We start from the raw sequence: 27,630 nt of genomic DNA on the forward strand, positions 1-27,630 counted from the left end.
TGCAACTAGAGAGAGAGAGAGAGCCTTCTGACATCACAGACAGCCAACTCCCGGTTGGGTGGAAGCCATTCAGCCAGGAAGGCTTTTACAACATCTAGGTGTGTCACCTGTTCTGAGGCCAAAGGCCGAAGAATGACTCCAGGTATTGTTCCAGCCCCTGAGACGAGTGTCGGATTATAAGACGCATAATCGTTCCAGTTTGGCAACTTCACCTGTAGGGCTGCTTTAATTGACCTGCCCCACAGTCTCCAAATCACTCCTGGAAGACAGCGGTGGGAGGCGCACGGCCAGCTCCTCGAGGCGAGGAGAGATGCTGGACGCTGGGGACCAAAGCCTGCCCTGCGCTTAGGCCTCCTCCAGCCAATGCTGCCAGGGATCACTGACCTGCTGGCCGCCAGGGCCCGATCCCGGGAGGCCCTCCTCCTGACTTGCCGACGTCACTCAGCTCCAGGCTGCAGAGAATTCGGGAAGGTCGCAGAGCCAACATGGTGAGTGTGAAGGCCTCTGCTCCAGAAACTGGTGGAGGGAGGGTCTCCCCATAAAGGGCCCTTTGGGCAGCTGAGAATTTTGCAACAACTTCCGGGTTAAAAAAAGAAGTCACACCTGACTCGCCCCACACTCCAGCCCATTATAGGTGTCAGTCCCCACCTGCCCTCGCCAACAGCCGTTGCACCAGCACCAAGTCAGGGCCATCCTGCCTGCTCTCTTGCCCAAGGTCTCCTGGTCTGTAGGCTGGAGACTGGAGTCACTTTTCCAAGGCAAGGGTCTGCTTTGACACAATGGTGGCCCTCTGCTACCTCTCTGGGAAAACTGACTCCTTTTCTTTTTAAAGAAAAGCAGAGGAGCACTGCTTCAGGACAATCTGGGGTGCCGTGGCGATCTACCTGCCCCTCCTTTTGGCTCTGCTTTCTCTCCTCCTCTGAACAGCGAGAGCTTCTCCACTGTCTTGGGGGCAAAGAGAATCGATCCCATCTTTCAGGGAGGACGGCTGAGGACAGGAAGGGGAGGAGGTGGAAACCAGGGAAACTTCCTTCTCTGATAGTTGGCCGGGATGCTGCAGTTGCCAACAAGCAAAGTGAAGATGAAAGGGGAGGAAAGGCAGGGAAGGGAAGGGGGAGCATTAGGTCCGGGAGAGAAGGGGGTGACCTGCTGGGCCCCTCAGGGGACGGTCTCCTTACTCCCGAGCGCTTTCTGTGACACTCCCCTGAACAGTCTGGCGATGCTCTAGCCCCAGGGCTGGGGGAGCTGGGGCCAGAAAGGGGAAGGGGTTCGCCTGCTTTACTCTGCAGTTCAGCCAGCATTGAAGCACCAGCCGTCTATGTCCCGTCCCTAGAAGCCCAGCCTGTTTGCAGAGAAGCTCCATCCTGCCAGGGCTCTCAGGAGGGAAGAGGAAGCGGTACCAGCCCGCCCGAATGTCAGCGGCTTCTTGGTGGCGCTTGGAGCAACACGGAAGGGGGCAATTTGGGGGGCAGATGGCTGGGGCACTAGCCATAGAGTCAAAAGGTCACATGGCCAGCTCCCTTATGAGCTTGTCAGTCTTCAAACTTTCCTCTGAGACTCACCATCTCCCTCTGTAAAACAGAAACATTATCCACGTGACCCCCTAGGCACAGACACAGGGTTAGTGGAAAGAGTAAATGGGCTAGTGGTATATGTGAATAGCCTCTGTAAACCAGGGAGCCCTGTACAGATGTCAGCATTTATGACTAAAGAAAAATCCACTCCAGGGAACGGCAGGTGGGTGGCGTGGCCAGCACTGACCCTCCACTGCCCGGAGAAGGAGCCGGGTGCTACTGTATGAGTGCATGGTGGCAAGTGGGCAAGCTGGGGAGGAGTGACCAGGCCCGGGGCCCCAGAGGCAAGGCAGCAGATTTACCCACGATCCAGGACGGGACCCAAGGAGCTTCTGGCCCCTGAGCTAACCATTAAACCACCCGTACCTGATAATCCTGTTATTTCCCTGTAATGAGGCCCAGACAACTGTAGCTTCCAGCCCTCCCTTCTCCTTCCCCTCCCTGCTTCCTCCCACACCCTCGGGCCACTCCCTAGACAGAGTCCTACACTGGTAGCTGTGTCTCCATGACGGTTCTCCTTCAAACCTATTCAACCAGGTACACCCGTGAGACAGGAGCTGGGGAGGGCCCTGGGCAGAGGTCTGAGCCCCATCTCCCCTCAAGGGGAGTGTGTCCCTTGATATCTGATACCCACAGCTGAGCTCTGGAGGGAAGCCTGGGACGCTGGGACTAGCCATCCTGATCTTAACTCATTACTGCCCAGGAGGCCCCAACACACCATGAACCACCAGAGTAGAGTGTTCAACACCTGAGGTCAGCCCAAACCTTGGGCCACCCTGGAAGAAGCAGGTCCTCCCCACCCTCTCCTCCTTGACTTGCCCGCTGGTACAGACCCAGTGGGTTGCTGGGCTTGGCTGGGGTCAGGAATGTGGCAGGTCAGCAAGGGTCCGGGAGCATGGGTGGGGTCCACCTCCAAGAGAGGCCGAGTCCAGGAGCCCACTCAGCCCTGGTGGCACCTTCCTGGCTCGCAGACAGAAGAGCTGGGCAGTCGAAAGACCCAAGAGGGCAAGACAGGCAAAGAAGGGCTAGGCCCCCTCCTGTTCTCCAGGCCCCCTCCCTACCTGATGTGAGCCCCAAAGTAGCTCCATCCTTCCAACCACCATTCAATCAGCCCCTGCTGTTGGCCAGCCTCCAGACGGCTGGAAGGAGGACAAGAGGGTCCAATGCCTAGGTCCTGCCCTGGAGGTGCTCGAAATCCAGAGGAAGGACAGCTCCTTAAGCAAAGGATCCTAAAGGAGTGTGACAAATCCAGTGCCAGAGGTGGTGCAAGGTACCCCTGGAGGAGGCAGTAAATTCTCTCTGGGGGTGGTCAGGGAGTTGTCCCAGAAGAGAAAGTACTTGCACTAGACCTTGAAGGATGAGCAGGCTCTCTCCAGGCAGAGGGAAGCGCATGTGAACAGCAAGAAAGCACGGCCGTGGGGGACGAGGGGGAGGGTGCTGTGGCTGGAGCAACAGGCGCAGGGGGCACAGCTGAGGTCCGGGCCCCGCGGGGTGGTCGTACAAGGCTCTGCACGGAGCTCAGGTTGAGGGTCCCCACTGTGCCCTGCAGCTCAGGGGGGCTGGGCCAGGGTGGAGTCCCAGCAGCTGTCAGGGGCTCACGCCTTGGGCTGAGCCACCCCCAGAATCTGGCCCAGCCCACCCTTGACCCCTCCCAGGCAGGGCAGCAGGCGTCCAGCTCCACTCATTCATCCCAAGAAATGGGCAGCATGCTTCCTCTGTGCTCGCACTAGACTTGCTGGTGAGAGAAGGCAGACCCTTGCGCTCACTCAGCGTCTAGAGGCAGTGGAGGGTGGGGAGGGGTAGAGGATTATCAAACAATCACACCAACTCCAGTTTCACTAACAACTGACTCACAGGCTGTGATGAAACACGTGGGGAGCTGTCAGAGCCAGATCAGGGCGTGGGCCTTGCTGGAGGTCAGCAGAGGCCGAGGGCTGCATAGGAGCTGGGATGGGAGGAGATGGGCCGTGTCAGGCAGAGGGACCAGCTCCCGAGAATGTGGACGTACATCCCCAGGCCCTCTTCCGTCCCCCAGGGCTCTTCACTCCTGCACTTGGGGTGGAGTTCTGTACCTGGCTACTGACACGGAGAAGTGGTTTAGAAGTCGGGTCTGGTCCATGCCCCCGGGCCTCTCCCTCACCCTCTCCGCCTCCCCTCTGTTTAGTTGAGACCCCAGTGGTCATCTGCAGCAAATGCCCTTCACTCCCAGCCTGTGCCCTTGACGAGGACTAAGAAAATCTGAGGAGCTGAACATGGGAAGTGCAGAGAGACTAGTCCAGGGCAGAGAGGAAAAATGGAAGCAACGAAAAACAGGGCTCAGGAACTCTGCACAAACTTTCCGAAGCCCCAGAACTAACGCAGGACAGCAGGAAACAAATGCTCTCAGGCCTGAACCTCTTGGCGGGCCTCTCAGCTTTCCCAGGCAGCTCTCCTCCCCTCAGCCTTTCTTCTTGATCAGATGAAAACATCTGCCTCTGTAAAGCACCTCAAATGCCCAAGCAATGATTCCCCCAGACAGTGATTCCCCAAAACCTGAAATGCGTTCATCTGCCACATTCTCTTATAAACCTGTTGCCACAAGACTATGAGCTTCTAGACGAGGGTCTGTGTCTTTTCCATCTTTTTAGCCCCAAACCTAGCACAGGGCCTGGCACGGAATAGGCACTTGATAAACATTTGTGAATGAAGGACAAATAAATGACCAAAGACTGGAACCCCTATAATGAGCGGTTCTGACACTGAAAACAAGATTAGCCAAGTCTGATTGAAAAAGATACCAGATGCTACTGGAGCTGTTACCAAGCTGCTTGCATCCCAGACAGGCTGGGGTGAGGCCTGAGCCCACCTGGAAACCCCAGCGATGGGAAAGAGAGAGAGTCGGAGCAGAACCAACACGGCAATCCCCCCGTGACGTGCTTAACTCCACCTCGCAGCCCGCAGCTCTGACTGTCAGGATTGCAGTAGAGAAATTCGTAAACAAGACTCAGAACCGGGACACCTCTCCCCCACCCCTCCCTCCTGGAGCAGCTTCCAGCTTCCTGGCATAATCCGCATGCAAGCGGAAACTCTCACAGGGTAGCAGGTGAAAGAAATACTTGAGGAAGAGGGCGAGAGACTGAGTTGGCACCCGTTCGGGGATGGGCACCCATCCAGGGATGGCAGCAGTGTCTTCCGTCACAAAATGTTCTGCATATCCGTCTGGCCGGGCTCTGCCTGCTGACGTGTCTGATGCTTTAGGCATTTCCTGCAGTCTTAATTTCTTCCTTTATAATATGCATGCATTCATTCAGCGTGTGTTTCCTGAGCATATGCTATGCGCTGGCTAGACACAGTGGGAAAGTCAGAGAAAAATACCCAAAATCGAAGCCCTCGGTCCCATATGCTCCACGGATGGAAGAGAGGCAGGGGAGACTACTTCCCCCCACCCCAGGCAGAGCAGGGCACTCGTTCACCCATGGATGTGAAACAGAAAGGGGGCAACGTAGCTGAGGTCACCCCACTTCACCGTCATCCCATTCCCACCCTGACACTGGGACTTCACTCATGACCACACCTCCGCTCCTCAGAGAGCAGGGTTCTGTCAGGCTGTCAGGAGGACCTACCCTGGTGAGGAGGAATCACTGATGCGCTAAAAGAATAATAACAACAGCAGCCACGTCTCACCTCCACCCAAACACAGCAAGCACAGCATTCTGTGGCTTGAGAAGCACACTCACATCCAGAATCCCCCTGAATCTTACCCACAACTCTCTGAGATACAGTGATCCTCCTCGTACAGTTGAGGGGACTGAGACTCAAAGGGCTCAAGTGACGTGAGAAGGGTCACTCAGCCAACAGGAATCAGGATCGGACTCTAAGCTCTGGGATTTGGGGATTAAGTGCCCTGCTTTTCCTTCACGCCCTCCGTCTCCTCTAAGATGTGGACCCATAAGACCTGAACTTGAACTAGAACAAGAACTTAAGCTAGAAAGGACCAGGGGACCCCACTTTCCTATCTAGAAGCTGATAGATTTTATGATAAAGGATGCATTTAGGGAAGACTGCATCAGCCAGTGCAATCAAGTGGGAGAAAGACAATGTCATTTCTGCAAGGAGACTGCATCTCTCGCTAATCTACTAAAGGTCACTAAGGAGGAAAAAAAACACATGGACACAGGAAACCAGTGGACATAATTAACTTAGACTTTCAAGAAGACCAAGAAAAAGTTTCATGCCTGATGCTGCTTAGGAGAAAAACAGACTCAAGTTACCATGAGATCACTAAGGATAGAAAATTGATTTAAAGAGAGAATGTTATGAGTAAATCAGGCCTAGGACTAGTCTCACCCGTAGTTAACAGCAAGCTCTTCAGAATCACAGGCCCTAAAGAAAGGAGATCATCCAGATAAGTGGTTCCCCAAAATTTGGTTCAGCCTCAGAGCCCTTTGGCCCTGAAATCTAATGTAGAACCCCATGTGGAAAACAGAGAAAACCAGAGCTGCAGTGTTTGAAAGGACTGTGACCCCCCAGCCATTCCTGCCCTCTCTCCCTCCCAACACTACGGCAACCTCTGGGGGCTCCACCAAATCCCCCCAGGATGCCATAGAGCCCTTGTCTGGCCTTGCCTTTGTCTACTGTGGAAATTTCCTTCACGATCCAGCTTCTACTCACAGCTCTTCTGTGGCTTAAAACAATCCTCCCCTTGCCAAGAGAAAGCCATCTTTCTGTAATTTCCCCACTCATCCTCAGCATGCTTTTTGCCTTCACCTTGAGATGGCCCTACACATTTCAAAGGACCACACTTGGAATACCCTGAATCTTCACTTCTCTGGCTTGCATCCCCCACCCTTTGTTCATAGAGAGATCACACATGTCACATGACATCACTTTGGGTCCCCTAACTGCTCTGGTCACTCTCGGCACCCTAGTCCTTCAATTCCTTTCCTGAAGTCAGAGCCCTTGACCTAATGAAACCACAAAATAGCTACCATTTGCTTGGTTCCTACTACACATATGCTAGGCCCTCTACTAGGCTCTTTCTCATTAAGAATTAATGATCTTTTAGTATCTATTATGTCAAGCACTTGCTAGGCTCTGTATTGATACTGTTATTAATTATTAATTAAAATAATACAACATGTACTCCATGGACACGAGGACTTTGCCTACTGGTTCACTGCTGTATATTCAGTCCCAGAATAGTGCCTTACTGAATGGACAAAGTATGATTATTGTTGTTGTTGTTATTATTAATATTTATTGCATTCCTACTACGTAACAGGCAATGTGCTATATGCGGTACATACTTTGGTCTCATTAAGAGGAAGACATTGAAATTCTGTCTCTCTGTCTCTGTCTCTGCCTCTCTCTCTCTCTCACACACACACAAAATTGAGGCTCCCAGGGGTTAAATAACTTGCCTGAGGCTCGTGCTTCATCCAGTATAAAACACAGCCTCCCCTAGCAATTTGCAGCCCAGCACAGAAAAACTTCACCAGGTGTTCCCAGAGTTATGTGAGTGGGCAGGAAAGTGGCAAAGGAGCTTCGGGTTCTACAACTGCAAAGTAATAGATGCAGAGCCGTCACGGAAGCAGCCCTGAGGCACTATTTACAGGATCGCGAGTTCGGAGTTCACAGGCAGAGATCCCGAAATCACTACAGACTTTGGCCAGGAGGTGGCAGTCCTTTGCTGCAGCTGCCAAACCAGCCACTAGCGGCTGCTTCTCTGGCAGCAACCGGAACAAAAGAGAATGCTCTGGTCCAGCCCTGTGCAGACCCACCTGCAGAGCCTCCTCCAGCGCTGTGGGGGATCCTGCGCCCCAAGCCTCTGGGGTATGAGAGGGGATGAACTTTCACGTGCTAAACTCCTCTGCATGTCAAAGCACCGAACCACGTGCATCGTCCCTGTTAACCCTCACCAACAACCCTGTGAAATAGATCATATTCTCCCCGTCTTACAGATGAGGAAACTGAGACTCAAAAAAATTAAGTAACACGCCCAGGACCACATAGCTGGTAAGGGGAAGAGCTGGCTTCAGGCCAGTGCTCCTGACTCAGCGCCCAGGGGGTACAGAAGCAGGGACACCCCCCTCTGACCAGAGCATCTGAGACCCCTCAGACCACAAACACCAACCAAGGGAGACCATGAGCAAGTCTGTACAATCATGAGAGGACCAGATGGGTTTCCTGTGGGCTTGAAAAGGTGCATCGTAACTAGCAGGTAAAGCACCTGACAGAACCTTTATCGCTGTCTGGTTTTATCAGTTTTATCACACCAAAGTCCCAAAGGAGAAAACTGGGTCCAGGAGATGTTAAATGATTTACCTGGGTCCAGGAGATGTTAAATGATTTACCTAAGGTAAATAATAGCGGGAAAAAAACAGCTCCACAGAGAAACAGAAGAGTCAGACTTTATAATACCAAGTCCTTCTTTCCTCCCCGTGATTTCTCTCCCGGTTAAAGTTTAAAGGACAATTCAGGACAAGCAAAGGGGAGTATGATTTTTCAAAGGCAATGTAAACTTTGTGGGGTTCTTTCACAAACCTCAGGCTGCATCACAGATGGCCGTTCCCTAGTTCAGATAAATGGCAAGGTTTAGAGAACCCTGCCAAGCTCTAAGATCCACCAACTCTTCCCAAAGGTAAACCCCCTAAGGGTCCCAGTCAGTCTAGGCGTCCTGACTCCTGATGGCTTTTCTGTCCCCTTCAGCCATTGCGCAGTCGTTGCATTCAGGTGTGCAAAACTGGGGGCACCTTCCTTCCCATCAGATCCTGCAGGGAAGGGAAGGTGGGCTGGATGGACACACTGTCCTGGGGCAGAGAGAAAACTGAATAAAGTAGAACTGTTGAGAGAACTCAGAGAGGCTGCAGAGACCCAAGGATGGCCCTCAGGTGGGATTTGTAGGAGCGACAGGTAACAGCAGCATCACCTAGAGACAAGGGCTCTGCATTGGGGAACCAGGGCTTCCTTCAGTTTGACTCAACCCAACAGGCATGTACTAATACCTCACTCCTGCCCTTTACAACATCTTGCCATGTGACCTGGGGAGAGCTAGCACAACGCCTCTGTGTCTCAGTTTCCCCATTTGTAGAACAGGAATTGTTCCATCCTCGCCCTCTCCCCTGGCCCTACCTGGAGTTGAGAGCCGCGCCTGAATACAAAAGCAGATTCTTTTTTTTTTTTTAACATCTTTATTGGGGTATAATTACTTTACAATGGTGTGTTAGTTTCTGCTTTATAACAAAGTGAATCAGTCATACATAAACATATGTTCCCATATGTCTTCCCTGTTGCGTCTCCCTCCCTCCCACCCTCCCCATCCCACCCCTCCAGGCTGTCACAAAGCACCGAGCCAATATCCCTGTGCCATGCGGCTGCTTCCCACTAGCTATCTACCTTACTACGTTTGTTAGTGTGTATATGTCCATGACTCTCTCTCGCCCCGTCACAGCTCACCCTTCCCCCTCCCCATAACCTCAAGTCCGTTCTCTAGGAGGTCTGCGTCTTTATTCCTGCCTTACCCCTAGGTTCTTCATGACGTTTTTTTTTCTTAAATTCCATATATATGTGTTAGCATACTGTATTTGTCTTTTTCTTTCTGACTTACTTCACTGTGTATGACAGACTCTAGGTCTATCCACCTCATTACAAATAGCTCAATTTCGTTTCTTTTTATGGCTGAGTAATATTCCATTGTATATATGTGCCACATCTTCTTTATCCATTCATCCGATGATGGGCACTTAGGTTGTTTCCATCTCCGGGCTATTGTAAATAGAGCTGCGATGAACATTTTGGTACATGACTCTTTTTGAATTTCGGTTTTCTCAGGGTATATGCCCAGTAGTGGGATTGCTGGGTCATATGGTAGTTCTATTTGTAGTTTTTTAAGGAACCTCCACACTGTTCTCCATAGTGGCTGAACCAATTCACATTCCCACCAGCAGTGCAAGAGGGTTCCCTTTTCTCCACACCCTCTCCAGCATTTATTGTTTCTAGATTTTTTGATGATGGCCATTCTGACTGGTGTGAGATGATATCTCATTGTAGTTTTGATTTGCATTTCTCTAATGATTAATGATGTTGAGCATTCTTTCATGTGTTTGTTGGCAAAAGCAGATTCTTAAATGACAGCAGCTGAACAGCAGGCTGTCAGCAGGATAACGAAGGCCACCTGACACCTCCCTTCCGCCCCAGGCCCTGCCCCAGAGCCATTATACGCTGGGACAGGGCCAAGGTACTCAGCTCAAATTGCCAACAGGTCAGCACCTATGTGGCTTAGCACAAGGCAAAACCATTTTGCCTTGTTTTGGCTTAGAACAAGGCAAAATGGTTTCTAATGCAGCAGCCGAGGCTGAGGTCGGTCCAAAGGAAAATGTGCTGCCGATAGGACAACTCAGCACAAGGCAGATTGAGTGAGGATGTTTCCAGAGGCTCCTCCGCGCCAGGGCTTGGATACCCACCTGCGCGTGGCCCGGACTGGGGGGATCTGCCTGGAGACAGGCTAACAATTCAGAAGGCCCTTGAATGCCAGCATGATTTGTCATCTCTGAGAGCCTTCCACGCACTCAGGGCTACTGCATCACAGCCAGGCTTGTCTCAGGAAACTCACACCCTCCTCTCTTGACTCGTGATCCCCCAGCCCTCACTTCACGTCCCCTCTCATCACCTTACCTGTCATAGCTGAGGCACCCAAGAGAGAGGGTACTTGCTCCAACCTGGCAAAGGCATCAGCCTGCAGATGGAGAGGACATAGCAGCTTGCCGTCAGGTTGGGGGTGGGATGCAGGTACACGGGTCAGGACAGTGTGAGGTCCCTCAGAGCAGCACCTGAGGCAGCCGAAGGCTGAGCCCCACTCTGCAAGCTGACTGGAAGCAGCCTCTGGGTCCCCTGGCTCACCCAGAGATCTTTCCCCACCCCCTCCCTGGGGTTTTCCTCCCTGCTATGTCACCAGCCTTAGCAACCTAGCTGCCACCTGCCAGAGCCACAGAGGTCCTGTATATCCCATCACCTAGCAACAGCAGCATCCCTGCTCTAGGTTTTCCCAGAGAGACCATGGGAAGCCAGGGCTTTAGACCCCATGGGAGCCTGAAGCTGCCACAGGCCAGATCAGGACCAGAAAGCCCCTTTCTGTAGGCCCCTGCTTTTCTCCCTTCTTCTACACCCCAATCATCCCAGCTCTGCCCCTACCAACTTCTTTCCGGAATAAGGAATGCAGAGTCAGCATTGTGGAGCAGAAGAGAGAAATAAGGCCCCAGGGGCAGGGTGCTTGGCAAAGAAAGCAGACAAAGAAGCTGGGCAGGTTTTCTGTTCCTTTGGCCTCTGTGAGCATTTGCCTCTTCATTGCCTCATTATTAGCCTGGTGGTACCCATTTCATTGTGTGGTTAGTAACCTCTTATCTGCTTCATCATCTCTGAGAGTTCCCAATTACCCAAAGGGAACTTGAGGCACAGAGAGGTTGAGGAGCATGCCCAACGCCACCCAGCACGTGAGAAGGCAGGGCAAGATGAGGACTCATACTCCCCCGGCTGGGTCTTTGTCTTCTCTGCAGTACACTTAATCCTCACCCCCATTTAAAAACAAGAGCTGCTTTATGTTTGAGTCATCGTCTCTGAGCTGGAAGGAAAACAGTTGAGATATTCATCTGTGATTTGGAGCTGAGCTAAACCCAACCAGGAGTTTCTCGGGATCTAAAACAGCAGGGGCTGGGCTTCCCTGGTGGCGCAGTGGTTAAGAATCCACCTGCCAACACAGGGGATGTGGGTTCGAGCCCTGGTCCGGGAAGATCTCACATGCCGCGGAGCAACTAAGCCCGTGCGCCACAACTACTGGATCTGCGCTCTAGGGCCCGCGAGCCACAACTACTGAAGCCCACACACCTAGAGCCCGTGCTCCGCAGCAAGAGAAGCCACCGCAATGAGAAGCCCACGCACCGCAACGAAGAGTAGCCCCCGCTCGCTGCAACTAGAGAAAGCCCGCTCACAGCAATGAAGACTCAAAGCAGCCAAAAATAAATAAATAAAATAAAATAAATTTATAAATAAATAAATAATAAAACAGCAGGGACTGAGGGTAATTGGTAAATAAAGGAAGGAGAAGCAGGTGAGAAAGGTGCAAAGCTAATGGAAGAGAGGGAAGAAGGAGTACTAATATCAATAAAGCCCCTACTAGGTGCCAACCAGGGCAGTAGGCCCTTTCCTCAATAGTCTGGGAGGAAGGGCTTCTTACCCTTGTTCATGGACGATTTAGCAGATTCAGGAACCAAGCAGAGTTGGGTTTGCCTTCAGACTGAGGAAGGGCTGGGAAGATGCTGGGGGTAATTTCTGCATGTTGACTGCATGCTAATTATATGCAACTAGATTTCACTGCAGGGGAGCAGAGAATCAGAAGGACCCAGTACCAGCTGATGCTGACCAGACAGGTTCCTGAAACAGTGGGGAAATGAAAACAACTGTCCACCAAGTCTAAAAGGCTGGCCCCAAGGGCTGGATCTGTTACTCACTTGCTCTGGGGCCATGGAGACCACTCAATCTATAGGAGTCTCGGTCTTCTCTTGTGTAAAGTGGGGATAATTTCTCAGGGTTGTTGTGAGAGTAGTTAATCCTCACAGCATTCATGAAAGACATAGAACAGTAGCCAACTGCAGAATTAATTTTTCTGCCTCCACATTTGGATTTTGGATTAATGTCTTTCTGCCATCAGTGGCCAACTGCGAAACAGGGAAAGAAGATTCTCTGAGTGAATCAGAAAATGGGCGGGTGTTTTTCAACTAACTAACTTCCACCCACCCACCCCACCTCCCACCTCGTCCAGCTCGGGCCATCCTGGGCTCTGGGGCCCCAGGTATTCTTGCCCTTTCATTTGACTCCAGACAGTAGGCGCCTCGTTCCTGGATGAGCCCTGGGTCGGGCACCGGTGGGGCTGGCCCCATGAGTCAGGGCTCTGACGCAAACTGAATCAACAGAGCAGACGGGCCTGACCCAGCCAGTGGCCCCGACCAAAAGGAGAAGGCCAACACCTCTGCGTGCCCTGGGGTGTGGCCTAGGCTGTGGCAGTTGTGGCCAGGGGCTGAGTTCAAGCTGGGGATAAACAGAGACACCTCCAACAAAGCAGAAGGAGGCACAGCTGGTCTTTGTTGGCCTCTCAGCCCTCTTCCCTCCATCAACTACAGGGCAAAACATTTCCCCTGTCTGGCTGGTTTTCTCTCTACTCCAGAGACCCTTTCAGCCTTGCACACTGCGATCCGGAAGGGACCCACCACAGTGTTGGGGGTGGGTCAGATGGCAGAACCTTACCTGGTAGCCACATCTCTCAGCCTCCCTCCCTCCTTCCCGCAGCTCAGGATTGATTCTGGACTGAAAGGCGACGCAGCTGCTGGGAGTCCCTATCTTTATCCTGCTCAGGAAAGTCACTGGCATTGATGATACTCAGCTGCCACTCGTAGGCCTAAAACGCACCCAACTCCCTACGCATTATCCCCGATGCCCTTGACTTTCAGCAGCTCCCCTTCCCAGAATTTTAGCAACTCTTCATCTCTGATCTCTGTGCTGGAGACTTTTGTCAGAGAGGCTTCAAGAAAAGCCAAAGGGCTTCCCTGGTGGCGCAGTGGTTAAGAGTCCACCTGCCGATGCAGGGGCACGGCTTCGTGCCCCGGTCCGGGAAGATCCCACTTGCCGCGGAGCGGCTGGGCCCGTGAGCCATGGCTGCTGAGCCTGCGCGTCCGGAGCCTGTGCTCCACTACGGGAGAGGCCACAACAGTGAGAGGCCTGCGTACCGCAAAAAAAAAAAAAAAAAAGAAAAGCCGAAGAGTGGGCCACTAAATGGAAGAAGTCAGGCAGCATAAAAGTGAGAACAAAGCAGCAGGAGGATGGCAGTTTGAGCCTCAAACCCCTCAGCAGAACCAGGCGGCTGCTTTTTTATTTTCTCTTTGACCCTCAGGTGCACGGCCCTGGATAAATCATAATCATTGATTTATGGCATTTTTCACTACTGGTCCAGGCAGGGCTCCCTATAACTCACCACCTAGTTACACAGTTTCAGCAACGTAATAAGCCTCCATAAACCCACCACCCAAAACCAAAGCTGGAATCTAACAATAACCTACATCTAACCAGGAGATTCCCTTGCTGAGGTAGGTGGGCGAGTCCTTTTTGTTTATCAATTCAACAAATCTTGATTGTACGCCTTCAATAGGCCAGAGATGGTGCTAGAATCATCCTGAATTCCATGTTCACCATTTCTTTGCTTTTTTGTCATAAAAAAGATTCTGGGTTAGATGAAATCTTCTGGGACTTAATTCTTCCTTTAATATGAAATCGCTCGTGCTGTTCATGTTACTTTGTGGCACCACAGTTCATGTGTTTTGACTGCAGCATAATATTCCATTGTGTGAATTACCTCAGTCAGCGTCTTCAAGGCTGGCCTGGGATTGAACCCTGAAACTGCAATATTTTCCTTAATTTTTTCATTCAACAAAGATTTATTAAATACCCACTGTGTGCCAGGTATTGTAGGAGACACCAGGGGTGCAGTAATGACCAAGATATTCGCAGCCTCTATCATTCTATCTTGCAGGGTTTTTTTCCTCATTCTCTTTTGTTTTCAAAAAGGTATGGATTGTTTTTTCTGTTTAATAACCACTACTCAACTGATAGCGATTGAAAACATATTAGCCAGGGGTACTAGGGTCACTTCAGTTCAGAGATGAGGAATCCGAGGCCCCAGAAAATACAGACCGAAAGCCCCTTTTTTTCCCTCTGTCTCTCAGCTTCTAGCACAGTTCCAGACCCATCAAAGGCGAACACTCAATATTTGCTGAAAACTAAACAAAGAGACTTACCCTACCTACTTCAACCAGTGCAGACATGTATGTGCAGGCAGATTCCGTGAGAAAGAATGAATTGACAGGGGATTGGCCACTAATTGGACGTCCTTGATACCCCTCCAACCTGCCCCTCCTGTAGCCTTCCACATCTCAGCAAATACCCTCTTGCCTGTTCACTAAAAACCCACAAGCATCCAATCTATGGGCGAGGCCTATTGCCTTTGTCTTCGAAGCAGAGTTGAATCTTCCCACCGCCCATCTATTCATCCCGCCTTGCTATAGCCACATCGATCTGCATTCTGTTCCTCCAACACCAAGCTTGTTTCTGCCTGCCTGGCTACTTCCTGTCATTTAAGTCTCAGGCCAGAGGCCCTCCCTAACCTGATCCCTTCCCTAGACCTCCCATTTTAAGCATCCAGCCAGGCGCTGTCTCCCATCACCCATGTTACTCTATGCATAGCACCCATCACTCTCTGGGTTTATCTGTTGATGACCTGGCCTCTCCTACTCTCCCCCTGACTCCCCCACCCCAGGATACAGTATCTTGAGGGCAGGGCCTCACCTGTCTTGTTTGGGCACTTCTCCCATCCTTGCTGTAATTATTTCTCATTTGTCTTTGAATCCACAGCTCCCAGAGCAGTGCCTGGTACAACATAGACACTCTAAAATATCTGTTTGATACTTAACTATTGAATGCTACCCACTCTGGTTATCAGACGAGCGTCAATTCTTTTCACCTTTGTATTTGACTGAGTTAGGCAAAAGGGCTTTGTAAACTGCTATGCGCCGATTGTGTACAGATTACTGTTGGTAAGATTATCACCTGGCTCTGTAGCTACCGCAACAGACTCTCCAGAATCGTTCTCATCTTCATCCTGGAAGTAGTTCCCTATCCAGGCCCTGGTGATGGTGGAGGAGAGACGGCCCGGAAGGAACTACAGTGCAGAGCCCCGAGTTCAGTTCAGTGTAGCAGTCATTTACTGCGCCTTTACTAGGTACAAGCCGGATGCAAAGCACTGAAGGCACAAAGGCAATAAGAAATAGAGACCACCCGACGGGAGAGTCCTAGAATAGAGCTCTGTGCCAAATGCCCGGGGGCACAGGACGGAAGGGCCAGGAAGAGAGTTCTCTCTGTGAACCAGGCACTTTCCACCAGATATCGCATCTCATCCTCACAGGAGCACTTTGAAGTAGGTGTCATTTCCCCCACTCTACCGAGGGGAGGGGAAACCTGAAGCTCAGAGAGGTTAAGTATCTTGCCCAAAGGCTCCCAGTTAATAGGATGCACAGCTCGAATTCCAACACAGCCCCTGCAGAGCCTGGCCTCGCCCAGCCCAGGGACTCCAGGTCCTATGCCAGACGAGGAAAGGAAAGAAAGAGAGTTCATGGGAGGCAGGAGAGCAGGAACTTAGGCAGCACCCTTCCCTAAGCTCTGCCTTGCAGGAAAGGGTGCAAGTACTTTGCATGAGAGCCTTTGTGTGCGGGCTCCTGTGTGTGCCCCTGTGTGGCTGTGTGTATGCTGAGTGCACGTGTAGTGGTGCAAATGAGTGGAAGAACAGAGCCTCGGGTGCATTTGTGTATGTGTATTCACGATGACCTAAGACTACACTCACAGAAATACCTTAGTGTCCTGGTAGTTCTTTGTTTTTGTCTGTTTGTTCTATTAGGTATAACATACGTTCAGTAAAGTACTCAAATCTAAAGTATACCACTCAATGAATTTTTACACACGTACACCCCCATGTAACCAACACCTAGATCAAGATCTAGTTTTCCAACATTCCAGAAGGCTCCATTGTGCTCCTTCAAATAACCCCCAGTATAATCACTATCCTGACTTCTATCACCATGGATTAACTTTACCTTTAATCATATATATGAAATAATACTCTTCTGTGTCTAGTTTCTTTTTTTCATTATTATGTCTCTGAGATTCGTCCATGTGTCATTGCATTTCACACTAGTTTATTCTTGTCTATTGCTGAATTATATTCCATTATATGAATACACCACAATTTATTCCGTCAGTGATTGACTTTGGGGTTTTTCCAATTTTTAGCTCTTACGGATGAAGCTAGTATGAAGATTCATGTACAGGTGTTTTGCTGGACAGATGTACTCATTTCTCTTGGCCCTAATTCCTGGTCATAGAATCATAGAATACTGAAACTTCCCTGGTGGTCCAGTGGTTAAGACTCTGAGCTCCCAACGCAAGGGGCCCAGGTTCGATCCCTGGTCAGAGAACTAGATCCCACATGCCGCAACTAAAGGATCCCGCATGCTGCAACACAGATCCTGCACGTGACAACAAAGATCCCACGTGCCTCAACTTAGACCTGGTGCAGCCAAATTAAAAACAACAACAGCAAAAAAAAAACAAAGAATCATAGAATAGTCATATGTTTAGCTTTAGTAGATTCAGCCAAACCTTTTTCCAAAATATTTGTACCAATTTACACTCTTAGCAGCAGTGTCTGAGATTTCCAGTTGCCCCACATCCTCAACAGCACTTAGTATTGTCAGGCTTTTAAATTTTAACCATTCTGGTGTCTCTGTAGAGATAGCTCATTGTGGTCTGAATTTACATTGGCCTGATGAGTGATGACGTCAAGCATCTTTAGGCACTTAACTGGCCATGGAAGTATCCCCTTTGGTGAAGTGCCCATTCAAGTTTTTACAGAACTACAGTATCTATCAAAGCAGGCGAATAATTGACAAAAACAGACAGGAGAGCAGAACCATCTTAAGAAACTCAGCAATACACAAAACAGCCCAGCAGCCAGCTGTTTTTCAATTGCTAACTAGCTGCTACAATTAGTAAACCTGCTGTACCAAGTCATTTAGATGAATAACTGAATTTTATATTTTAAACCAATTATTTAGATATCATAGAGCCCCCCACCTTAGACTCAGCAGGGAGAAGGGAATGCAGATAAGAGCCCTTTCCTGGGCTCTTAGCCCCAGCCTGAGAGGTTCCCTCACTCAACTCACTGACTGTTTTTCCTTCAATTACAGGATCCCAACAGCGATCAACCCCTGAACAGACTTGGTAAGCTCAGGTCTGGCTTTCCTTTGTCTATCGCAATTTCACTCAGTTACCAAGTAGATACCAGACCCCTCTTGCATGGTCCTCACCACCACCTCCAAGTGCTAAATGCTACGGGAGACATCCATCCACCATTCAACAAACATGTATCAAGCAAGTGTCATCTCCAGGATTCATTCTAGAAGTAGGAGGCATGGTCTCTGGGGAAATAGAACCATCAAACCTAAAACGCCAACAGCAGTGATTTTCTAATTCATTCATTCAGTTACTTATTCTCTCATCCCTTCAACAGTACTGTGAGTGCCTGCACGGGGTAGGCCCTGGGCTGGACGCGGGACTACAGCAGTAAATACGACAGCCAAAGTCCCTGCCCTCATGGAGTTTACAGTCTGACCATGCTGCCAAGGAACAAGCTGGACAAAGGTGTTTTCACTGGTAGAATAGAAAATGGCAGTGTTTGCCTGACTTACCAGAGAAAAATAAGTTAATAGATGAAGTATTCCCAAATATAGGGGGTTATTTTCCTCCTGTTCCATTTTTTTAAACCATTGATACCTATGCCTGACAACCTGGATCAGCAAAACAAGTGAGCAGAGACAAATTAAATATGACAGCTTCATAAGGAGATGACCAATCCCACTTACTTTGACGGCTTATTTATTTCAGGGTCACAAGTTAATAAAGATCACAAACGATATAATCTTCAGCAGGTAAAACAATGCCTAGTTTCTACTTTGGAATTTAATATATCAATATTCTGTGGTGTCCCCAAAGAACACTAGACGTACAAGGGCTCCACCACCTGAGTAAGCCCGGGAACAGCCAAACCAGAAAACAATTAAGGGAGCTCGGGAGGGAGAAGTCAGTGCCAAGTGAAGATTCTGAGGTTAAGAATGATTACAGGTTGTGCAAGGACCAGGGAGTGAAACGGCTCATGTGGAAATGGGGCTGGCGGACTAGCAGTGGGAAGTCCATTTGGCTGGGAGAGGGAAGCCAAATTACACCGCCTTTGAAAGCCCAGAGAAGAGGGTGATTCAGATACGGAAGTCATGGGGAGCCCTTGAGGGTTCTGGAGCAGAGACGTTATGGGATGAGAGCAATATGTCTGTCTGGCAGCATTGGGCAGGACAGGCTGGAGGAAGAACAGTGGCAGGCAAGGAGGCTCTTCATAGCTCAGCGGGTTGGTTAACTTTATAAACAATAAACTTTATAGACAATAAACCAAGAAAACCCTTCGCTTCCTGATGATGTTCTCCATGAGAACATCAGGGAGGCAGAGACATTGGGCCCTGGACAAGGGAACTCATCAAAGGACTCCCAATAAGTCATTCACCTCTGGGAAAACAAGCCAACCTTGTATCCCCAGAGGTAGGTGGTCAATGAAGAAATCATGCATGAATGAATGAACAGAATGTCTCCATGTCCGTGGCCGCAGGAAAGAGGACAGTGTTGAACACTCACTGCTGGAACTTAAAAAACAATATTATTAATAACCTACTCTGTTGCCAGGTCCTGATAATAACAGGCAATACCACCCCACATCTTTAGGGCCAGAGCTCTGTGTCTGAGGTTTAACCTCTCCCTACTGAGGAAACATAGAGTTTCCTACGCTTTCCCTATCAACACATCCAATGATATCCGCACTTACTGGGCACCAGTCTCTGGCAGGGTGCCATTCTCTGCTTTTGAACAGCTGAGGAAAGAGAGACAGAAACATAACTAGCCAACATTCCAGACAGAATAAAATGAGACCTGTAAGAAAGGCGGAAGGGATGTGCTGAAGAGAACGAGCAAAGAGCAAATCGTTTACTCATTTGACACATATTTCTTGAGTTCCTACTAGGGGCCAGGCACTGTTCTAGGCACCAGGGACTCAGCAGTGAACAAAACAGACAAAAATCCCCATCTTCCTGGAGACTTCATTTCAGGCAGGGTTGCGAGGGGCTAGATGATATACAAAATATGTAAAATATACAGTACATTAGAGGTGATAAATGCTTTGAAAAAATAAAACAGGGAAGGAGGATAGGAAACATTGGAAGATTGAATTTTAAATAGGGAGGTCAAAGAAGGCCTCAGTAAGAAAGTGACATCTGAAGAACAATTTGATGGAGGTAAAGGAGAAAGCCATGTGCAGATGAGGGGGAGGAGAGCTGGCCTATTGCTTTCCAGGGATTCTCAGGGTTGCTATAATTCCTGCCCTAGTTCTCCCTGGAGAAGTCCCCGTGGCACCTCCCCAGCTTATTGCCTGTAAGGAGAGGGGACACCAAAGAGCCTATCCCTGATACTTTGTGAGAATTTAATCTTTTAAAGCCTTGCCATGTTCCATCTCCTTGGATAGCCACGTGAAGTGGACAATATAGCTATTATTGCCTCTGTTTTAGACATCAGTAGGTCCCTCCTGGTCTCCCGAACCCCAGACTCTTGCTCTAGTCCATCTCCTCCCTGATGAAAGAGTCATAGTTCTAAATATTAATGTGATCATAGCTCTCTGCTGCTTAAAAGCTTTCCATGGTCCCTCACTGCCCTCAGGATAAAATCCAAACCCCTTAGCATGATAGTCAAGACTCTCCACAAGCTGACTTTGCCAGCCCAGCTTCCACAACATGCTTTCACCCACCTTACATCCCAGGCACACCAGCAGCTCACAGCTCCCAACACCCAGGCCTTCACCAAGCTGGACCCACTCCTCCCTCTCCCATCTCCACCTAGAAAGGCCCATTTAAGTGCCTTGATGGTGTCTGGTGGTAACGGCAATTATGTCCCTGTTTGCCTCTTCCCCCAAATTGGAATCTCCTTAAAGACAGGACCTTTCTAGGGACTGGCTGTGTGTTGAACTGAGTTAGAGATGAAGGCCATTAGGTCACCTTCATTCACAAGTATTTATTAAGCTTCCACTAAGCACATACTGTGCTGGCAGCCCCTGCCCTCCTGGAGCTTATAGTTTAATCAAAAGACAAGTCAGGAAAGAGGATACATGATAGTAAAGGCAAAGGGTACGTGCCTCTCCTGGGACAGATGCAGGTTAGACTGGACAGGATGAAACATCCTAGAGCAGGCTGTCAAGACAAAGAGAAGGTGCCATGGACTAGAGGAACACCTGTGAAAGATGGACAAGCCTGGGTAAGTGAAAGGAGGGGGGGGGGCCCTATGCTGAGGAAGCTAAGCCTAGTCTGCAGAAATAACCCCAGCGTCAACCAAAACGGTCCCCAAAGCTTTCCTGGGCTCCGCACCAGGGGCTAGAGGGCGGGGAAGCTGTGGGCCTTGGCAGGGGGTGGCCTCCGAGTACTGACTGCAGGCTCTTCCCCTCCCCCTCACAGATGTCACCCCCCTGCGCAAATCCCGCACCTCCCTGGAGACCTTCAGAAAGGTGGGGATCCCCATCATCGCAGCGTTGGTGAGCCTGCTGACCATCATAGCCATGGCTGTCCTCAGTAAGTGGCAGCCCTCACCCCGGCCCCCATGCTGCCTTACTGCCCCCCCCTCCACCCCTACAGCAAGTGGCAGCTCCCACCCACCCCTCCCCTGCCCTCACCTCAGAGCGCTCCCCACCTCAGCAGAGTCAAGGCCAGGTGATCTGCATAGAGCTTTGTATCCACCCCTGCTCTGAAGGGAGCCTTCCTCTCAGTGAGAGGGAGATGAACTCAGCCCCCATCTACCCAGATGGATTCTATCCCAGATGATTTCTTCTGTGGGGAAAGCACAGTTTGCACCAGGTACGAACCCACTCAGGCAACGGCACAGCAGCCAGGCCCCCTGCCTGCTCCTCCCCAAGTCTGCAGACAGAGAGCGGGGTGGATCCGCAGCCCTGCTGGGAGGAGCAGGCAGCATGTCTGCTTATGGGGAGGGAGACAGGGAGGACGCATCGGGGAAGATGCCCAGGCAGACAGCCCCTCTCCCCGCCTTGAGCTCTGGCTTCACCACGCCAGGAACCTGAGACCCACTGTTATCCCAGGCAGGCCACTCTGGGGCAAGGAAGAGTAAACTGAGCGAGCCCCGATTCCCACAGTCCCTCCCTTTCAGTCCGCACATCCTGTGACTGAGTCCCCATCTTCACCCACCCCCATAGTCACAGCAGGCTACTGACCGCAGCTTTCACGCAGGAAGTAGGGCTGAGGGGACCAGACTAGGAATCAGGACACCTGGGTTGGGGATCCCGGCGCTGCCCCTTCTTGCTGCTATGTGACCTTGAGTAAGTCCCTCAACCTCTCTTAACCTCAGTCTCCTCACCTGTAAAACATCCTGCCTCCCTCAGAGGGATATCAGAGAACCAATGAGGTCACGTGTGTAAAGTACCTGGATAAAAACCAAGTTGTGCAAAAGTGTAGGTTATCACATAGTGTGTAGAGATGTGGCCGGGGCCATGTGTTTGCTCACCAGGCCAGGACGGCCTTCCAGGAGCCTGCAGCAGCCTTCAACTCGTTGGAGGACGCTCAGAGATCATCCAGTCCAACGCCTCATTCTCCACTTGGGCACTGAGGCAGTGTGGCAGTCGAGGACAGGGCTAGGACAGGTCCCCAAGCCCTGACTGGGCAGGTCCATTTCTACTTCGTGGCGGTGGAAATGTAGATACACAACACAAACACCACCCAGATCCCTGAGTGCCCTATCAGGACGTGAGATGCACATAACTCCAGACCATTCCTCTTGACCTTGGCTGGCCCAAAGGGTGGTGGGTGTGCAGCGGCCATCAGCAGATTTACTGTCCTAGGCCCGTTAGGCTCAGACTAATATTAAGATGAGCCTGCCTACTCTGAGCACGTACCCTGCCATAGTGGAGAGAGAAGACAGGGCCAGGTTCAGGGTGACCCAAGGCAGGTACAAGTACATAATATAGAGTCGGGCTCTCCCTGTCCCAGAAGGCCCTTTGCAGCTTCCAACCCGAGACCCCCAGGTTCTGCAACCCGAGGAGGTAACGTGAACTTCCATCCTGGGCTGGGCTCCCTCAACCTTTTGGCTTCTGCGGGCTCAACTGGTGACGCTGTGTCCTGGCTTCACCCCAGGAGGCAGGAGGGACCCCTCCTCACCCAGGCTCCTGACCATGAACCAAACTCTGAAAGTCCAGGAAATACCTGACTGACCTGCTCCTTCTCCCTTGCTTCTCAAACCGGGAGCATCGGGGCCATAAGATCACATTTTGAGCTCCTTCAGGGAAGGTGTGGAGAGGCAGCAAAGAGCTTTAGAACGAGACAGACACTGATCAAAATCCTGGCTCTAACACCTGACTGCTACGTGGCCTTGGGAAATAAACCCTAACTCTCTAAACCTCCATTTCCTTATTTGTAACGGGAGTTCATAATGGCACCTGCCTCCTAAAGTTGTTGTCAGGATTCCAGGTGACAGTGCAAGGAAAGCACTGAGCAGTGATAAGCAGGGCCATCATCAGACTTGTGACCACCACCCCTACGGTCGGCCAGGGGTGATGCTGGGCTGCAGAGGGGAGCTTCAGGCCAAGGAAGAGTTCAGTCAGGCAGGAGGAGCCAGGACAGTTTGGAAAGTATGGAAATATCTGTTCCCGGAGGACTTTTTTTTTTTTTACAATATTTTCTTGGCTTTTTTTTCTTAACATCTTTATTGGAGTATAATTGTTTTCCAATGTTGTGTTAGTCTCTGCTGTATTACAAAGTGAATCAGCTATACGTATACATACATCCCCATATCCCCTCCCTCTTGTGTCTCCCTCCCACCCTCCCTATCCCACCCCTCCAGGTGGTCACAAAGCACCGAGCTCATCTCCCTGTGCTATGTGGCTGCTTCCCACTAGCGATCTATTTTACACTTGGTAGTGTATATGTGTCAATGCTACTCTCTCACTTCCTCCCAGCTTACCCTTCCCCCTCCCCATGTCCTCAAGTCCATTCTCTACGTCTGCATCTTTATTCCTATCCTGCTCCTAGGTTCATCAGAAACATTTTTTTTAGATTCCATATATATGTGTTAGCATACGGTATTTGTTTTTCTCTTTCTGACTTACTTCACTCTGTATGACAGACTCTAGGTCCACCCACCTCACTACAAATAACTCAATTTCGCTTCTTTTTATGCCTGAGTAATATTCCATTGTATATATGTGCCACAACTTCATTATCCATTCATCTGTCAATGGACATTTAGGGTGCTTCCATGTCCCGGCTATTGTAAATAGCGCTGCAATGAATATTGTGGTACATGTCTCTTTTTGAATTATGGTTTTCTCAGAGTATATGCCCAGTAGTGGGATTGCTGGGCCATATGGTAGTTCTATTTTTAGTTTTTTAAGGAACCTCCATACTGTTCTCCATAGTAGCTGTATCAATTTACATTCCCATCAACAGTGCAAGAGGGTTCCCTTTTCTCCACACCCTCTCCAGCATTTGTTGTTTGTAGATGTTTTGATGATGGCCATTGTGACCTGTGTGAGGTGATACCTCATTGTGGTTTTGATTTGCATTTCTCTAATGATTAGTGATGTTGAGCATCCTTACATGTGTTTGTTGGCAATCTGTATATCTTCTTTGGAGAAATGTCTATTTAGGTCTTCTGCCCAATTTTGCATTGGGTTGTTTGTTTTTTTGTTATTGAGCTGCATGAGCTGCCTGTATATTTTGGAGATTAATCCTTTGCCAGTTGCTTCATTTGCAAATATTTTCTCCCATTCTGAGGGTTGTCTTTTCATCTTGCTTATGGGTTCCTTTGCTGTGCAAAAGCTTTTAAGTTTCATTAGGTCCCATTTGTTTATTTTTGTTTTTATTTCCATTTCTCTAGGAGGTGGGTCAAAAAGGATCTTACTGTGATTTATGTCATAGAGTGTTCTGCCTATGTTTTCCTCTGAGAGTTTGATAGTGTCTGGCCTTACATTTAGGTCTTTAATCCATTTTGAGTTTATTTTTGTGTACGGTGTTAGGAAGTGTTCTAATTTCATTCTTTAACATGTAGCTGTCCAGTTTTCCCAACACCGCTTATTGAAGAGGCTATCTTTTCTCCATTGTATATTTTTGCCTCCTTTATCAAAGATAAGGTGACCATATGTGCATGGGTTTATCTCTGGGCTTTCTATCCTGTTCCATTGATCTATATTTCTGTTTCTGTGCCAGTAACATACTGTCTTGATTACTGTAGCTTTGTAGTATAGTCTGAAGTCAGGGAGCCTGATTCCTCCAGCTCCATTTTTCTTTCTCAAGATTGTTTTTGCTATTCGGGGTCTTTTGTGTTTCCATACAAACTGCAAAATTTTTTGTTCTAGTTCTGTGAAAAATGCCCTTGGTAGTTCGATAGGGATTGCATTGAATCTGTAGATTGCTTTGGGTAGTATAGTCGTTTTCACAATGTCCAATCTTCCAATCCAAGAACATGGTATATCTCTCCATCTGTCTGTATCATCTTTAATTTCTTTATCAGTGTCTTATAATTTTCTGCATACAGGTCTTTTGTCTCCCTAGGTAGGTTTATTCCTATATATTTTATTCTTTTTGTTACAATGGTAAATGGGAGTGCTTCCTTAATTTCTCTTTCAGATTTTTCATCATTAGTGTATAGGAAGGCAAGAGATTTCTGTGCATTAATTTTGTATCCTGCTACTTTACCAAATTCATTGATTAGCTCTAGTAGGTTCTGGTAGCATCTTTAGGATTCTCTATGTATAGTATCATGTCATCTGCAAACAGTGACAGTTTCACTTCTTCTTTTCCGATTTGGATTCCTTTTATTTCTTTTTCTTCTCTTATTGCCATGGCTAAAACTTCCAAAACTATATTGCATTTTCTGAGGACTTAAAAACACTAGACTCCTTCCCAACTCCTTCCCATCATCTAAGACAGCAAAGGAGCAATAGAATTTTGAAGGTAGGAGGCAGAAGACAAAACCAAAGCAAAACACCAACCTCCTAATGGGTCTTTCAACCCCAGATAAAAACACCAAATCCTAGAACTGCACTTGATAGTGATGAGACACTTTCACAACCACCAGCTCATCAAACATTCTCTGCAACCCTGTGAGGCCCAGAAAGGGGAAGCGATTGGTCTAAATTCACACAGTAGGTGGCAGAGCCAGAACTCAGGTCTTCAGACTCCAGGCCCAACGCTGTCTTCTCCCTGCGCAGAGGCACTGTGCCAGCACTTGGGGTTGGGAGGCTAGTGGGGACTGTTTCTAAATTGCTCCCCATACATGATCTTGATTGACTCCGCAGCCATCTTTAGGGATGGGACAGATGTTATTATCTCCGTTTTACCGATGAGGAAACTGAGGCTCAGGACCAAGAACACCAGCTCCTAAGTGACAGAACTGGGCCTGGAACCCACATCTGCCTGTCTCCAGGCCCAGCATGTTTTCAGGGAAACAATCTCTCCTGCCCCTGGTCTGCCTGCTTGACTGTCAGCCCTCTTTGCCCCTCCCTGCCCTTGTCTTCCAGTCAAGGTGCTTCTGGACAATTACTTCCTCTGTGGGCAGCCCCTCCACTTCATCCCGAGGGAGCAGGTGTGTGACGGCCAGCAGGACTGTGCCTCAGGGGAGGATGAGCAGCACTGTGTCAAGGAATTCCCCGATGGGCCTCCAGTGACAGGTGAGTCCAGGGGCTGTGGGGCCAGGGGAGTGGGAAGGGCAGGAAGTCGACTCAGGTCCCCTTGGTCCACTGCACAGCATCTGCCACCTGACTAGTCACTTTCCTTCCCTGTTGTAAGGTTCTTAAAAACAGGATCATGTCTTGTCTACTAGGTCCCCAATACTTAACATGCAAACACTCAGTAAATTTTGATGAACAAATGTGGGCCAGAGGGGACAGGAAATTGTTAACTGAGCCTGCCCCATTCCTGCTGCTCCTGGGTGCTGAATGGAATGACCTCAGGGAGTTCCCTCCTTTCTCTGAAATCTGTTATTTCAAGGGGACTAGAAAGAGACCATTAAGGCCGTTAGCCAGCTATTGATCCCTCTATTCATTAGATAAGTGTTTATCGTAACACATTATGGAACAAGACTTAGCTGGGTCCTTCAAAGAATACTGAGATGTTTCAAACAGGAAAACCCATGTTATTTCTTGGACTGTTCTAGCCCAACTTGATCCACCTATCACTTGGGGTCTGCAAAGAAAAGACAGCCCAGGACACGGGTGATGGGGGCTTTTGTGGGGCAAGGCTGAGTAACTTCCTGTGTATATGCTCTTTTTTATGTGTATTTGCTCTTTTTTATCAGAAGCCAAATGCCTATGGGCCCTGCCACCCTACTGCCAATAGCACTCCCCTCTCTGACCTTACACGGTAAAAGAGCGACATTCCTCTTTGAGATGTTTTCCCAGGCGAGGCAAGCTGTGTGAACTATGGGTAGGGAAGCCATGTAATACATCATCAAAACTTATACATATAAAGAGCTATTAATAATTATGCCAGGGCAAAGGTCAAAATGCAGATTGTCCCCAGGACATCTGGTCACCCTAGCTACCGTCAGAATGAGACTCAATCTGGCAGAGCCAAATGGAGGAACTTCCCTTGAGGTTGAAAGGGTTGGTGTTCTGTGTTGCTCCCCAGTTCCTGGTAGGGTTTGGGCTACCGGTTTGGGCTGGTCACATGATGAATTCTCTGGGAGATAGGCCAAATGGGTCCCTGCCCTGCGCTGACCCGGGTTCCTCCCCTTCCAGTCCGCCTCTCCAGGGACCGATCCACCCTGCAGGTGCTGAACCTGGCCACAAAGAACTGGGCCTCCGCCTGTTTCGACAACTTCACAGAAGCTCTGGCCAAGACAGCCTGTGGGCAGATGGGCTATGACAGGTACCTAGCCCAAGGCTCTGGAGGCTGTCACCTCACCCCATGACCTCTCTCCCTTTCTTCCTTCCTTCCTCTTTCCCTTTTCCTCTCCTTCCTTCCTCTTTCCTCCCTCTTTCCTTAAAAATATAGGTATTGGAGTCAGAGCCGCTTTTGAAGCACTTTCCCTTATGAGCAGCATGAAGTTAAATCTTCTAAGCCTCAACATGTTCAAGAGTTACTGGAGGAAGCAATACCAACCTCATAGGATGGTTAAGAGGCACCAGAGAGAGGATATCTGCCCCACCCCTCCCCCACCCCCACTGCCACGCCCCCACCCCCCCACCCCCCCACACACACGGTTGAAGCTCCTTTGCAATCCTTTCCTTTCCTTCCCTCCTCAATCCTCACTCCTTCTTGACTTGGCAAGTCGCTGTCCCTGCCCCAGAATACAAAAGTCTTATTTACTTATTCAAAGTCCCATTGGTTAAAATTTAGTT

At 49.6% G+C, this 27,630-nt stretch overlaps 2 protein-coding genes across 5 annotated transcripts in view; one reads left to right on the forward strand and one right to left on the reverse strand.

The window, feature by feature from the left end:
• SMIM35 (small integral membrane protein 35) overlaps window positions 1-27,630 on the reverse strand; it is a 115,123-nt gene that overhangs the window by 56,403 nt on the left and 31,090 nt on the right.
• The window catches only part of TMPRSS4 (transmembrane serine protease 4), a 39,179-nt gene continuing 11,757 nt past the window's right edge, over window positions 209-27,630 (forward strand). The window contains exons 1-6 of one of the 4 annotated variants that reach the window (XM_060160475.1): window positions 210-488; window positions 17,393-17,426; window positions 18,090-18,133; window positions 20,744-20,857; window positions 25,810-25,959; window positions 27,028-27,157. In XM_060160475.1, the coding sequence (XP_060016458.1) occupies window positions 20,845-20,857; window positions 25,810-25,959; window positions 27,028-27,157 (293 nt within the window). In that variant the 5' untranslated portion in view covers window positions 210-488; window positions 17,393-17,426; window positions 18,090-18,133; window positions 20,744-20,844. Of the gene's footprint in view, window positions 489-17,392; window positions 17,427-18,089; window positions 18,134-20,522; window positions 20,547-20,743; window positions 20,858-25,809; window positions 25,960-27,027; window positions 27,158-27,630 lie in introns of those variants that run through there. The other 3 variants (XM_060160472.1, XM_060160473.1, XM_060160476.1) reach the window with 3 other exon arrangements.

Source organism: Lagenorhynchus albirostris, chromosome 9 (assembly GCF_949774975.1).
Source record: "Lagenorhynchus albirostris chromosome 9, mLagAlb1.1, whole genome shotgun sequence".
Classification (NCBI taxonomy): Eukaryota; Metazoa; Chordata; class Mammalia; order Artiodactyla; family Delphinidae; genus Lagenorhynchus; species Lagenorhynchus albirostris.